The following is a 14,743-nucleotide window of genomic DNA, read 5'->3' as shown; positions in this document are numbered from 1 at the left end:
ATATTATATATAATCAAGTTCGATGGGGTGGGATCGGACGAGATAAAGTCAAACCTAAACTTGTCCCATGTTTTGAAAAAATTTCTCAAATTGACCTCAATCTCATTTATATTTATCACAAACCCGTTCCAACCTCATTTATATTTATCTCATTAGAAACGGTTATACAAAAAAACTCTATTGTCATCCATACTAACTTTTAAGCCAAACTCTTTCTTTGGTTTTTCTCTCATAGGCACACAAGACCATCTGACAGACAATTTATCTTGAAGGTGTCTTTCTTTACCATCCAAGAATGACAACTATTAATTTGCTTGGTTCCAAAAAAGTGTTAAGCAAAATGATTTGTTTGTATTTAATTTGAGCGGAGACAAGAAAAGAGAAAATCAATTAGAAACTTATACATTTTAGAATTATTTAATATTTATATAGAAGATGAAAAAAATTGTGAAATAAGTTTGAAACTTGTATAAAAATAAATTTATTGATTTTTTAAATCTATTTTTAATTTTCTTTACTTTTTCATTTATTGCATTTTTCTCTTTTTTCTTATTCCCTCGAATTTTCAATTTTATGGAAATCAAACGTAACCTTAATCAATTTTCTCATCATTTTTTGTTTACTTTTTTTTTTTTAATTATCTCTATTTTCTTTTTATTGTACTTTCCCTCAAATTTTCCATGGATTCAATTCCCACAACACCCAACAAGCAAAACAAACCGCACCACACAACAACCAAACTACACACACAAAACTTCCAACCTCAAATGAATACAAGAACACCCACTGCTGAAAAAACTGAAAATTCATCGGAGTTCATTTCATTATCTGTGATGGAAACAACATGCATCTGGTATAATACCAGTCTCTGGTTCAAACATTGATCTTTTTCTGATTAAAATTTGAAATGAACATTGTGTCTGTGTCTCGAGAAGCTCCCAATGATCATCAATGGAGGCCTCAGAACATGCTGTCTGTTCTTGCAGGCAGCCTCTTGAAGAAGCTTAGAGGCACAGAAGGCATCCTATGGCGGAGCCTTGGATGCCTTAGCACATATAAAACTACCAGCACAGCAAAAACCCGAAAAGGAATGAACAGAAACAATGTACCAGCAGTGAGGCAGAAGATCATACACAGAGCTGTGGCTCTGGGGTCTCTCCAGCTCAGTAGAGCCTGCAGCCTCTCCCCTTGAGTTGCCAAGTCCCCCATCAATGTCTGTATCCTTGATGCCACACTCCTGACTCGATCATATCGTATTTTTAATATTTCAGCTTGTAGTGAAGTTGGAAATGAGTCAAACTCCTCTTCCAGTTCATCAGGGAAGACAGTATCAGGAAGGGAAAGCTTGACCTCCATGTGAGGAGGGTGTCTCGGCCTCCTTCTATAGCGCCATACCCCAATGACAAGAAGGTAGAAGAACACTAATGGTAGAATGAGTTCAGGGAAAAGAGCCAGCAACAAGAACAGAATGTGGATCAGAACTGTTGTAAAAGGGTTCTTCCAAAGGCAAATCTCATCAAACCATTTCAGGGCCATCTTCAAATCAGATATAACCTCAATAATCCTGTAATAGTTAGCCTTGCTTCTTCTCATACTGAACATGTTTGATCCCACATCCAGCATATATTCCACAACCTCTTTTCTAAGAGGGGGCTCAGCTCGGCCCAGCCTTGCTGAAACAATCTTGGTAGCCTGGTGCCTTAAGCTATCAACCTGATACATGGACAGGGGTTGGACATAGTGCATTTTGGGTAGCAAAGGCTGAGCATAAACATTCAGCAGATTGAGCAAAGACGAGCATGAAAACTTCACAGACAACTGAATTTCCCCCATTTTCTTCAGCCCTGAGGAGTCCAAAACCAGAAGAGGATATGAATGTGTGTAAACTCGGCCAGTTTCCAATGTAGAAAGCCGAATTCTCACCTTCCCTATTATTGTATCCTTTGAGCCTGCAGCCTTATCTCCACCCTGTAAGTGAGAATTATCGAAAACTCCAACTGTGATGACAGTGCAGGGGTCGAAAACCTCCCAAGTATACTGCTCATTCCATCTTGGGGAAGAGCTGTCTATGATAGTCCTCGTTCGAATCCATTTCTGACCATACTTGGCTACACAATAAGCATCAGTATTTCTACGTCCACCCTTCTTCTCCTTAAGCAACAAATCATGGGCATTGATTATCCCCAGTTCTAAAACACCAGTACTAGGCTTCCAAAGGTGCTTCATTGTTGGCCTAAAATCAGTGCTGAAGTGGGTTGCTTCATCAAGCACATGATATCCACCATCCAAGCAGATTCTCAGATGAATCCTGCTGGAAAACTTCACCTCCTTCTGCTCACCAGACATTTTCTCAAGATTAAACCACTTAGCACTCACTGATCTGTTCTCCAGCCTCCTCTCCACATCCTGCAAGGAGATCATACACTTCCCCAGGGTATCTTCCTTGTTGGCTGCCACCCGATTCTCCACGCTCAAAACCAAGGGCTCCTCAAATGGCTCTGATGCCACAAACATCAAATCCTCATTCCAGAATGGATTTATAGTTCTAGTCTGGGGAAATCTAGTCCTCAAAACGATGGTCCCAAGCGCAGCCTTCACATAAACTTCATTCCTTGTTCTATCACTAGGCACCAAGTCCTGAGCTTGAATCACATTAACCCTCAAGTACCAAAGTTTAGGAGATACATAGACCTTCGATCGAATACTGGCAAGGGCCTCAACACTAATCCCTGCAGCATCAGACTGCCAAGCCTCAGTGAAGGACTCGTCTGCCTGAGTCCCCATCCAAACAGCCAACATCAATTCCCCCTTCACCTTACTCCCTTTCCGATCCTCCAACCGATACCATTGTGGCGCCAATGGACTATCTGGAGGAACCCGCCTCGGGACATCGTGGAGATCAAACAGAACAACCCCCATGAAATCATCCTTCCCACCGTTCTTGTCCTTCACTGAAACTTCAATGAAAGAGGACTGTAACCTGTCCTTTGAAAAGGCAAACACCTGGCTCCATACAGGGTTTGATTTCTTCTCAATGTGCTTTGTAAACCCTTTGAAATTCCCAACCTTGACCTCCACATAGGGGTCACAGGACTCAGAGACATCCTTCCCTGGAAGCTCCTTCGCCTTCACAACCCTAACGTATAGATAATGCATTTGCTCAACAAGATCAAACGCGGTTGTGAGTTTATCTCCTCTGGAAAGCCTTCCACCCCCAAGATTCGGGGAGGTTTCCTTCAGGCAGTAATCGTCTTCTCTGGCTGAGCTCTGGTTTGGGGCCGGCCTGGGCATGGTTAGAACTGCAAGTACTGAGCAGAAATCAGAATCAAAGCCAGAGAAAATTTACGGAGTTTCTAAGATTTGAACTCAATTTCAAAAACCCCGAAAGGCCAGGAAGAGATGGGCGATACCTAATTATAGAGCCGTTAGAGTATGAATTTGAGTTTTGCTGAAGAATCGCCAACGGAAAAAAGGGAAACCCAAAGGTTTTTCGGAGATCCCAGAGTGGGGAAAAGACAATCCAATGTTATCTGAGTCGAGTTCAGACCTCGGACAAGTTCGAGAGGGAAACTTTGCTCACTGGTACGGAGCTGTTGAGCGCAAACCTTTGGATCAAATCGAGTTCTTGAGGCCTCTGAAAGAATCAGAAGGAAAAAACCAGTGTTAGAAATAATCAGAAATTGAGAGAATGGGATAAAAGGCTCTGTTTGGCAGTCGAGAAAGTGCATGCAAAGAGAAGAATTCAAGGTTCCGCTTTCTGGGATGTAAATCACACGTGTTTCTGATACAAAACCAGCAGACCCACAACACCCAGACATGGCTTTCTTTTCCTGTTCCTCTATTTTCTCAGGAACCAAACAGAAATCCGAAGAAACACAAGCACCCGGACACTCAAGCATTGAAAATTCTACGAAAAACCCAACAGCCCAATCACGAAGAAACACCCCAAAATCCCATTCAATCATGAAAAAAAAAAAAAAAAAGTCTGTAACCATGAAAACAAAGCAGAGTTGCAGAATCAGTGAGAAAACGAAGGTGGCGTACCACGTAGACAATGGTGCTGTTGCAGTGCAACCCCCACATATAGAGTGGAATGAAGGAGTTGGCGAGAGGTGCATCAATGGAGAAACGGGTTAAAAAAATAGAGGAAAACAGTGAAGAAGACGAAGAGGGAAAGGCGAAGAAATTGGAAAGTTTGAATGAGAAAATTCAGAAGAGGTGGATTACGAATATAACTTCCATGCCTTATATAGACACTATTGCTTCAACTTCTCCTATCCAATTTATCGTATCACGATATTTTGTCAATTGGATTCAAATTTCTATACATTAAATTTTCAAAATTTTATATTAAATGGCAATATTTTTCTTTTAATTTTTTTTAACAAAATCACTCATCATTAAACAAAAAATATGTACTCATCTTTGCTTTGATGTTGATTAATTTGACAAATAAAAATATGATAATTAAATTATGATATAATCAACCCGATAAAACTATATATGTTGATAGTTTAAATCATTAAGTATAACGGCTATATTGAATAAAAAAAAAATATAACGGTTATATTGAACGAATATGAATATGAATATAACAATTAATATATCGTATATGTGTGTGAGAGATACCTTAATTCAATTTTTTGATTAATGATATTTTGTGTTACAGTATAAAGATGACCTCTCAAAAAAATTTTCTTTCATTTAGAAGATGCAAACATTTATATTTCTATCCAATTAATGTTCATTTTATTATAGTATCATTCATATAATAGAAAGAAAATAATGGATATAATGATGTTTGCTAAAGATGCTACCACCACTTTTTTTTTGAACTTTTCTTCCCTATTTTCAAAATCGGAAGCATTCAAGCATCAAATCAAATAGATTTTCGTATTTATTACTATTTGATTAATTTGATAGATAAGAATTTAGTGGTAAAAAAAATCTCATGTTAGTATTTATTAAACCATGATTTATGTTAATTATAAAAGAAGAAAAACAAAAGGTTGAAATTCATTTTTTCTACAACATTCATTTGGTGGGCATAGGAGATCGTGAACAATATATAAGTTAAAATAACATTTTTTTTTTATAAAATTAAATATAAAAAAATACTTATATTGTCTAATTTTTTATTTATAAATTTAAATAAAAATTATCATTTTTTTATTAAATAAAAATAATGACTCAAATTTTGTATTAAAATTTATCATAGATTATAAAATAAAGGGTATTTAAGTATAACGACAATAACTATTAATTTTTTTTTTTTTGTAATTTGATTAATTTGTTATATATAAGAATTATAAAATTAAAAGTATAAATTGGAGTGCATCTCCATAAATAATTCAATTATTCTATTTTTTTTATTTGACATATAAAAAATAATTATTGTGTGTCTTTGCTTTAAGAACATAGTATTAAAAACTTTAATTTCTAATTTTTTTAAAAAAATTATATTATATTAATTGCTAAAATAGATAGTGAAATATTTCAATTCTTTTAGAAAATAAAATATATGTGCATATATAATTATAATATTATCATTAATTCAATTATTTGTGAAATATGATATATGATTATTCTAAAGTAAATAAATTATATTTTTAAATTGTATCAAATTAAATTATTTAATTATAAAAAACCACAATAAGATTCTTAATTAATATTTTATTTGTAAAATATTAAAATAGATAATCTTGTTATTTTTAATAAAATTAAAGATATTTATGCATCATATTATTTGTATAGTGATTTATTTTTCGTGATTATGAATTTAATTTTTTAAAATTTCTCTATTTTAAAATTGGGAACATCGTATAATTATGATAAAATTAAATTAATTTGTATAAAATTAATATAAACAACTAGTGATTTTTCGGCTTCCATATTTTGACCGATAGAACGTGATAAGTAGGCAATATATCGCAAAACAGGTGAAGTGAGGTATTGACGTATTGTACGTCGAGGTACAACACTCCGATGGGACCACAATATCTATCATGATTTGATTTGTTGGGACCCACGTCTGTACACCTCATAATCCGTTTTTTATTCGAAAAAATATATAAATATTTAAAATATTTTTTAAAAAATATAATAGCATGACATATTTTAAAAAAATTAATTATTAAGTATTATTACTTTAAAGATAGGGACCACAATAGGACAATTCGGAATGGATTGGCCCGCTCCGACCCGGCCCATTTATTCAAAATATTTCTTACTTTGATTCAATTATAAAAATTAAATGGGAAGGGATGAGAAATTCTTATAACCGTTCTGTTTAATTTTTAAATTTTAATTATATTAAAATAAATATATTTTATAAATAATTATAACCTTATAATTTTTTATAAGTTATTCTAAAAAATATTTAATTATATATATATATATATAATAAGAAATTAATTAATTTTGAAATTAAAATTTATATATAATCAACATGGGGTGAGATAAAACAATACTTGAGCCCAATTGGAACCTTTCTTAGGTTTTTACAGAAATTTCAAATTCGTTCTATTAGGAGTTGGGCATGATAGGTACCTGAAAAAACTCACCCCATTATTACCTTATTTAAAATTAATTGAAATTATTTTTCTTTTGAAAAACTAAAAACATTTTGGTTATTTACAAATTCTATCCATTAAAAATAATTTATTTTTCTTGTTTGGTTTTTTAAAATGATAATTTTCCCATAGAGTATTTATATTTTAATAAAAATGAGTTATTTTTTTACAAATTTTTTGACATGGATATAATTTTCTTTACCAAATTTAAATATTAATGTTATTCTCATGTTTTCAATTTTTTTTTAAATGTACCTATGTTAAAATTTAAGTAAAGTTAGCTCCATAAATATTAAAGATTTAATATTTATTGGGGAGTCATGGGTGAAAACATTTTCTTTTAAAATTCTGAAAAATCGTATTTAAAAAATAAAAAATAAATTGAAATGTCTTTTGAGTTTGGTTTGATTGGATTAATAAAAAACAACTAATTTAAGTCAATTTATTATATTATATTTTATTTTGATTTTGTGTAACAATAAATTTTTTAAAATTTTGGACCAAAACCAAAAAGTCAATAATTGGAAATTTTGAACCAAAATTGAAAGAATGTTGTTATAATAAATTATTTATTTCATACCATTATAATCGGTTTTAAATCATATTTTTATAACATTATTAATTAAAGGTACAACAAGTTCATATGTAGCTTCGAAGTATATTTTTTATGAGTATAAAAAAATATCATCAATAAGGTAATATCACACATATATAACCAGGACAAGGTCATATGCAATAAGGAGATGAAATATGCCATGGATTCAAAACAAAGAAGAGGGTTAGAAAATACAGAAGATATCCAACAAAGAAATTTAAAGAGAAGGAACCAAAAAACTTGTTAGTTCATAATAAGCTTAAAACTGACCATGTAGGCGGTATAAAATAGAAAGCATAAAACCGACCATGTAGGCGGTATCAAATAAAATTAAAATCAAAGCTTAAATAAAAAACCATCCATATAGGAGGTAATCAAAAACATACTTATATTACATAAGGAGAATATCTTACAACGGATCAAGGCCCAACCCTCTTACAGCCTAACAAACGCCTATCCCCGGCTAACAACGGCTCAACCGGTAGGGCTCGCGCTCCTAGGCACACTGCTACCTATCCTAGGATAGTCCAAGAACACCCAAAACAAGGCCCAACTTCCCTTCCCCGTGGCTCTGATACCATAGACACCCAGGACAAGGTCATATGCAGATGAACAAATGAATTATGCAGATGATTCAAAACAAAGTAGAGGGTTAGAAATAACAAAAGATATCCAACAAAGAAATTTAAAGAGAAGGAACCAAAAAACTTGTTAGTTCATAATAAGCTTAAAACCGACCATGTAGGCGGTATCAAATAAAAAGCATAAAACCGACCATGTAGGCGGTACAAAATAAAAAGAAAATAAAAAACATAAAATTAAATCAAAGCATAATTAAAAACCATCCATATAGGAGGTAATCAAAACATACTTATATTATACATAAGGAGAATATCTTACAATGGACAAGGTAGGAAAGCTTGAAGAAAGCTTGAAAGCTTGAAGGCTTAAAGGGATTACATGATGAGAGAGAAAGAAGAGAGAAGGCAGAGCATAAGCTTAGAGAGAGAAACTAGGCGAAAATTTACCTCTTTTTACAAATGAGGCCCAAGCCTCCTTAAATAGGCAAAAAGGGAATCTTGAACAGTAACCATGAATAGTAGACTGCCCTTGAATAGTGCTTGAATAGTGAACCGACCTTGAATAGTGCTTGAATAGTGACCCGAGAACAGTAAGAATGAACAGTAGCACATTTGACTTTTGACCCGGAAACTTGCTTTCGGCTGAAATGACGGCTGTCAGGCATCTTTAAACTGAGTGAACACATGCTTGCTGCTTTTGGTGCAGAAACTGCAAAGCTTGAAATATTCTTAAGGCTTAAATCCTCTAATTGGAGGAAGGATTCCTTCACAGTCATCACCATTGTCTGGAAGGTAGCTTGTTGAATCATCAGATTCTGCATTAGAATTTTCTTGGGAAAAGCTTGAGCTTCCTTCTTCAAGGATTTTCTGGAAATCTTGAGGGGTCTTAGCTGCTGCGAGCATAGCTTGTAACTGTTGCTTTTTGAGGAGAAACTGAGACATATCATCACTGGCTGAGACTTGAGTGGGGTTTTTGAGGAAATACTGCTTGACTGTATCAATAGATGCATCATTTTTCAAAGCATCCCACCATTTAGTTTTAAAAGTCCTTCCCAGACTCGGAAAGGCTGCTGATTCGTCTGAAATGATAATATAGTCCCACTGGACTATCCAAGCAAGGCCAAAAATGCTGAAAAAGAATAGTGAAGGGGGAAAAGCTGAAAGTTCTCTAGGGACATCAAAAGAACTTCTGAATAGCTCAAAGCCATCCAGGATGGGCTTAGGAAGAATCTTAATAGTTGGACCATAATAAGTCCACCAACTGTAGAACCAAAATGGGAAAGAGGAAAGCTGATTCTTAGATGGAAAATAGAACATCCATGAATGATGGAAGTCCCTATTCTGGATCAGAAAAGCATAAAACCATGCTTTCTGATAATCCCAATAATTAAAAAACCTTGGCTTAGATGGTTCCGAAAATTCCCTTGAAAGATTAGGATTTCCACCCCATTGCTTGACAGTAAGAATCTTATAGATATGGCAGGTGGAGAATGCCAAACCTATATTGCTGAATTTGTCAGCATGATGCTTAATCTTAACAGAACCAGTTTCTGTAAGGACTGCTTCATAAAACTCTCTTGTTTTTAAAATATCACCAGAGGGATAATGAAAATTTTCTTTAAAAGCTTTTGCAGCAATCTCTCTGGGGTTTTCAGAGAAAAATTCTCTTTCTATAACCAAAAGAGCTTGATTTAAATCATTTTGCCAATATCTTGATTTTGTTGAAAGAGGTGTGGGGTTGGCAGCCACCACAATTTGCTTGTTTGAAAAAGAGGAGCTTGGTGCTAATTCCTTTTGAGAGGGATTAGCCTTAATGACTTGCTTGAAGGTCTGAGACCCTGAAATAGCTGGGTACTGGGTGGCCTTGACTGGTTTAACTGGATCAGAATGATCATAGTACAAGGTCATCATCTTGTTTGACACAGGGTTAGAAGAATGAAGCCTTGCTTCTTCTTCTTCAACTTGTTGGCTCCATAGCATTTTATGGGGAGAAGGAGCTTGACTGGATTGGGTTTTCTGGTTAGGAGCTTGGGTATTCTTTTTAGGGGGCCATGGTCTCATGAACCCTGCAAATTCCACGAGTTGAGTGATTAGGAATGAAACTTTCTCCTTTGATAAACTTAATTTGAAAATTAGGGTTTAAAATAATCCAATCAGTTAAATCATACTTAAAGGTTATATACTTAATAGTTTTCTCAGATGTGAAAACAACTTTTAAATTTCCTTGATTCAAAATATCAGTTTGAAATTTTGAAATGCATAAAGGAATGCTTAAAATATCATTTATAATGAGGTTATGAATGAACTGAGTACCTAATATCTTAGGTGGATCATCAATTCTAACCAGATTAATAGCTTGATCACAAAGAGTGACAGGATTAGCAAATTCAAAAAGAATTTCCTTATCAAAAAGCTTTGTTCTTATACCTTGGTTATCTACCCACAAGGGATAAATAGAGCTTAAAAAGGGTATTCCTAGGAGGGCTTTTTCCTTAAGATCCTTAACAAGGACAAAGCTTTGCTTAATACAGATGTCCTGGTTACGAATATCAACATCTGTTAATTTATACTTAACGGCAAGTCTTTTGCCATTGGCTCCAAATAAAGACTGACTAGTCTCTTCGCATAAAGGAATAGGTACAAGACCTTCTTGAAGGCAATTATCAGACGCTCCTGAATCAATCAAAGCAATAATATTAAGGACAAATTTATCCTTGATTACTATAGTAAGGGAGATTTCCCACATTTGGAAGATAACCCTACTCACAGTATTCAAAAAATTATTTGTCTCATTATCATTAACTTGAGAAGATTCTGGAATATCCATGATGTTTCCTTGGTTGACAATTCTATTGATTTGATCTTGCAGATCAGAGAGACCTAGACTTATGAATTGTCTTAACTCCTTAATCTCCTTTTTATGCTGCTTAACTTCTTCATGAAGTTCCTTAATGCTGACTTCCTTGGGAGACTGTTAGTCAAACCTGTTTAAGATATCATAAAGGTTATAAGGATTAACAGTCTTCTTGGCTTCTATCTTAACAACAGATTTCTTAAAGACTTCATAGAGATTTTGCTTAGTCTTTTCATCTTCAACCTTTCTTAAAGTATCTAGGATGAATTCCTGATCTTGGCTTATGACATTTATAGTTTTAGGACGACAATTACAATTACCTTTAATACATACGGCTTGGTCACTAGAAGGTTGGCTAAAAGCTTCACCACTACTGTCTAGTTGATTAATGTCATCTTCATTGTCTGAATCAGTCCTTGACTCAGAATCTGTGGAGCTTAACATTACCTTACAAAGCATATTTTTTAGGTCATCTGAGACACTTAAGTTGTTAATCTTTTGCTTAACTCTACAATCTTTTTTGTAATGGCCAATTTTGCCACATTTAAAACAGATAATTGGCTTGACGTCTAAAGGAGTTTCTACCTTTTTCTGGGTATCCTTGTTGACTCTTCTTTGGACGTGTCTTGACTGCTTAGTATCATTCATCCTATAGTTGTCATAGGTACCTCTCTTACTGTGGTAAAACTTATCTTTGCTAGGCTTCCTGCTTGGCTTTTGCTTAGAGGGAGGCATAGTTTCCTTTTGGCTGAAACCAAACTGGCTACAGAATGAACCAAATTCATTCTTGTAGATTTTTGTTCATTCTTCATTTGTTGCTTAAGCTTGAAGTCATTGCACAACTTAATCCCTTCAGCTGTGACAATGCTTATAATCTCACCATAGGTTAGCTTATCATAAGGGATTTGACCATTATACTGTTCCCTTATCTTGATCCTAATTCTCTCAGAGAAAAGCTTGGGTAATCCTGAGACGAATTTTCTTTCCAAAAAGACTGGTTACAGTCTGACCTTAGCATGACTTTGGTTAGGAAGACTTCCTTATACCACCTAAAATCATGAAGCTTAGGACACTTAAGGTTGGTTAAGAGATCTGCAGTTTTATCCTTAATTTTTGCAGGATCTCCAATGAAATGCTTAGATATAGAGTAGATTAGAGTAGCCACTGCATCCTCTATATCTTGGCCATCTTCATCCTTAACAACTTCACTATTCTCATTAATCCTATAGGCTTTAAGGATACTATTTTTATCATCGAAAGTGAGATAATTATCCCACCAACCCTTAAGCTGACCTGTAAACCCAGCAACAATGGTCTGAGCTACAGCATGATCTGGCAGTCTATTGTTTAACTTATAGGCTGTACTAACCATGGTCATTTCTTGAAGCTTAGTGAGTATGTTATACTCGGTCATACCGTCTATGTTCCATTCATAGATAGTACCACTGGTGTATGAGGCTTGAGTATACTGATTTCTTTCCTCAAACTGCATGTCAGGGAAAGTAGGTCTAGAATAGTAATTCCTAGTCTTAAAGGTTTCCAAATTGTTAATAATTTGATTATGGGGTTCCTCAAACATCTTAATTAGTTCATCAGCTTCTTCTTCTAAACTAATATCACCTTTAACCATATTGATTCTCTCATGAGGCTGGATAGTCAAAGGGGCAATAAGATTATCCTTAATCTTCTGATTAATCCTATCAACAAAGGCTTGGTTGATTTGGGGATTTTCTTGGAATTCCTTAGAAAACTCAAAGGACTCAGTGCTCTTAGTGTTATTAACACGCTTACTAGGATAATCTGGATATTCCTCTTGTTTGAAGAGTTCAAACCAAATCCAAAACTTAATATTTTTCTTTTCTTGTCTTAAGTAGGCATAGAATTCTTCTTGGTAAATGGTTCTAATGACCTTAGGGACGGTGCTAAAGAACCAATCATTTCTTTGCTTATTGACTTCAGAATAGAAGTCTTTTCTTAAGAGATCCTTGTTGATCTCAAAGTCTTCATCACTTAGGCTTATGGTGTTAATCATCTGGGAATAGGTAGGAGACATAACAGGGGACTCATCCTGTTGGGATTCCTCATTTTCCTCAGAGTAAAATGGTCTAGCCACGTTGGTGTGATTTCTGACACCTGTTAGCTTAATATTCTTAGGGTTTCCTGAGCTGGATCCTTCTTCTTCCCTAGTGGTTCTAACAGGGATGGAAGAGCTTGAAGCTCTAGAGGGTTCATACACAGAAACTCTAGGGCTGCTGGAATGTCTGAAAGAGTTGGAGAAAACCAGTTCTCCTCCTCCATCAGGATATTGAACAATTTGTTCAATACTTTCAGAACGCTGTGCTATGGCTGGAACAGCATTAGCAAAATGCCAATTTTCAGGAAATTCAACATCTTTCCACAAGATCTTCTTGGGGATGATGAAATCTGACTTATCTAGCATATCAGAGTGAAAATAAGTGGTCTCACCTTTAGGACTGGTGCAAAGAGCTCCAGATCCAACGCTTGTGTTCATGCTCTTATAGGCAAACCTGGTTATGATGGAAACAGGACTGTTTCCTGGTTTGATCTTAAAACCATGAGTCTTAATATGCAGGACAACTGAATCTAAGATGTCTGCATCTCTTAATCTAACTGTGAAGTTAGGATAACACTGGAAATAAACTGGGCCATCATTCAGTCCAGCTTGGACTGCGCCTATAATAGAATCTCGATATTCGAGATGCCTATTATCCCTTAAACACATGACAATAGAGGTGTTTAAACCTAATCTTGTCAAAGGCTTAGCTGCTACTTGAATCATACCAAATTGTATGAAATTATAGCCATCTTTCTTATGCTTTTCAATGGATCTGTTATCTAGAAGTCTTAAGACTTGGTCGTCTTGTTCTAAACTGACTGACATCTCAGAGGTCTTGATGGTATAATCTGTGAAGAACTTAAAGGTTCATTTCTTATAAATTTCTTGATTAGACACCTTGGGTAACTTCCAATCATCTAAATCATTTTGAATCTTAGGATAATTGATCTCTTCACTGTTTACAACAGTATCATGAGAATCACTGGATCTCCTAGACATGGTTCGGAAAATTGAACTCATTTTAGGGTTTTGAACTAGAGCCTAATAGCAGATTGACAGACCTGATGAGACGTCACCCCAACCCTCTTACAGCCTAACAAACGCCTATCCCCGGCTAACAACGGCTCAACCGGCAGGGCTCGCGCTCCTAGGCACACTGCTACCTATCCTAGGATAGTCCAAGAACACCCAAAACAAGGCCCAACTTCCCTTCCCCGTGGCTCTGATACCATAGACACCCAGGACAAGCTCTTCCATCCCAGTTAGAACCACTAGGGAAGAAGAAGGTTCCAGCTCAGGAAATCCTAAGAATATTAAGCTATCAGGTGTCAGAAGTTACACCAACGTGGCTAGACCATTTTACTCTGAGGAAAATGAGTCTACTCAGGAATCCCAACAGGATGAGTCCCCTGTTATGTCTCCTACCTATTCCCAGATGATTAACACAGTAAGCCTAAGTGATGAGGACTTTGAGATCAACAAGGATCTCTTAAAAAATACTTCTATTCTGAAGTCAATAAGCAAAGAAATGATTGGTTCTTTAGCACCGTCCCTAAGGTCATTAGAACCATTTACCAGAAGAATTCTATGCCTACTTAAGACAAGAAAAGAAGAATATTAAGTTTTGGATTTGGTTTGAACTCTTCAAACAAGAGGAATATCCAGATTATCCTTGTAAGCTTATTAATATCACCTCTACAAAAGCTAAGATATGGAAAACCAGTGACAACATTGTTATAGAGTCCATTCATCCTCCTGAAGCTAAGATAGAAAAGAATATTAATGGAACCATAGTCACAGCTTCACCTTTTAAGACTAAGCCAGAGGATAAAGGAACTGCTAGTGCATCCGATGTTAGAAGGATTATGGAACAAATCAATTATACTAATATGTTTCTCATAACCCTTGGAAATCAAGTCAATAGAGTTGAGGAGATTATTGAAACTCAGGATCACCTTAAGAAGCCTTTTGTTAAGAATGACAATAAGCCTTTGTTTAAGCCTTTTGAATTGTCCAAGAAATTTCAAGAAATCCTCAAATAGATCAAGCTTTCATTGATAGAAT

At 35.1% G+C, this 14,743-nt stretch overlaps 1 protein-coding gene across 1 annotated transcript; it reads right to left on the bottom strand.

Moving 5' to 3' along the window:
• Positions 1 to 960: 960 nt before the first annotated feature.
• On the bottom strand, positions 961 to 3,499 carry LOC117927756 (FT-interacting protein 3-like). The gene is made up of 2 exons (XM_034847416.1): positions 3,411 to 3,499; positions 961 to 3,299 (listed from the first exon to the last, which is right to left on the bottom strand). Exon 2 carries the CDS (start codon positions 3,289 to 3,291, stop codon positions 961 to 963), a length of 2,331 nt encoding a protein of 776 aa, XP_034703307.1. The 5' UTR covers positions 3,292 to 3,299; positions 3,411 to 3,499.
• Between the last annotated feature and the right edge of the window lie 11,244 nt (positions 3,500 to 14,743).

Source organism: Vitis riparia, chromosome 13 (assembly GCF_004353265.1).
Source record: "Vitis riparia cultivar Riparia Gloire de Montpellier isolate 1030 chromosome 13, EGFV_Vit.rip_1.0, whole genome shotgun sequence".
Lineage (NCBI taxonomy): Eukaryota > Viridiplantae > Streptophyta > Magnoliopsida > Vitales > Vitaceae > Vitis > Vitis riparia.
The sequence above is the reverse complement of the archived record's forward strand: the minus strand, read 5'-3'. Positions and strand labels throughout refer to the sequence as shown.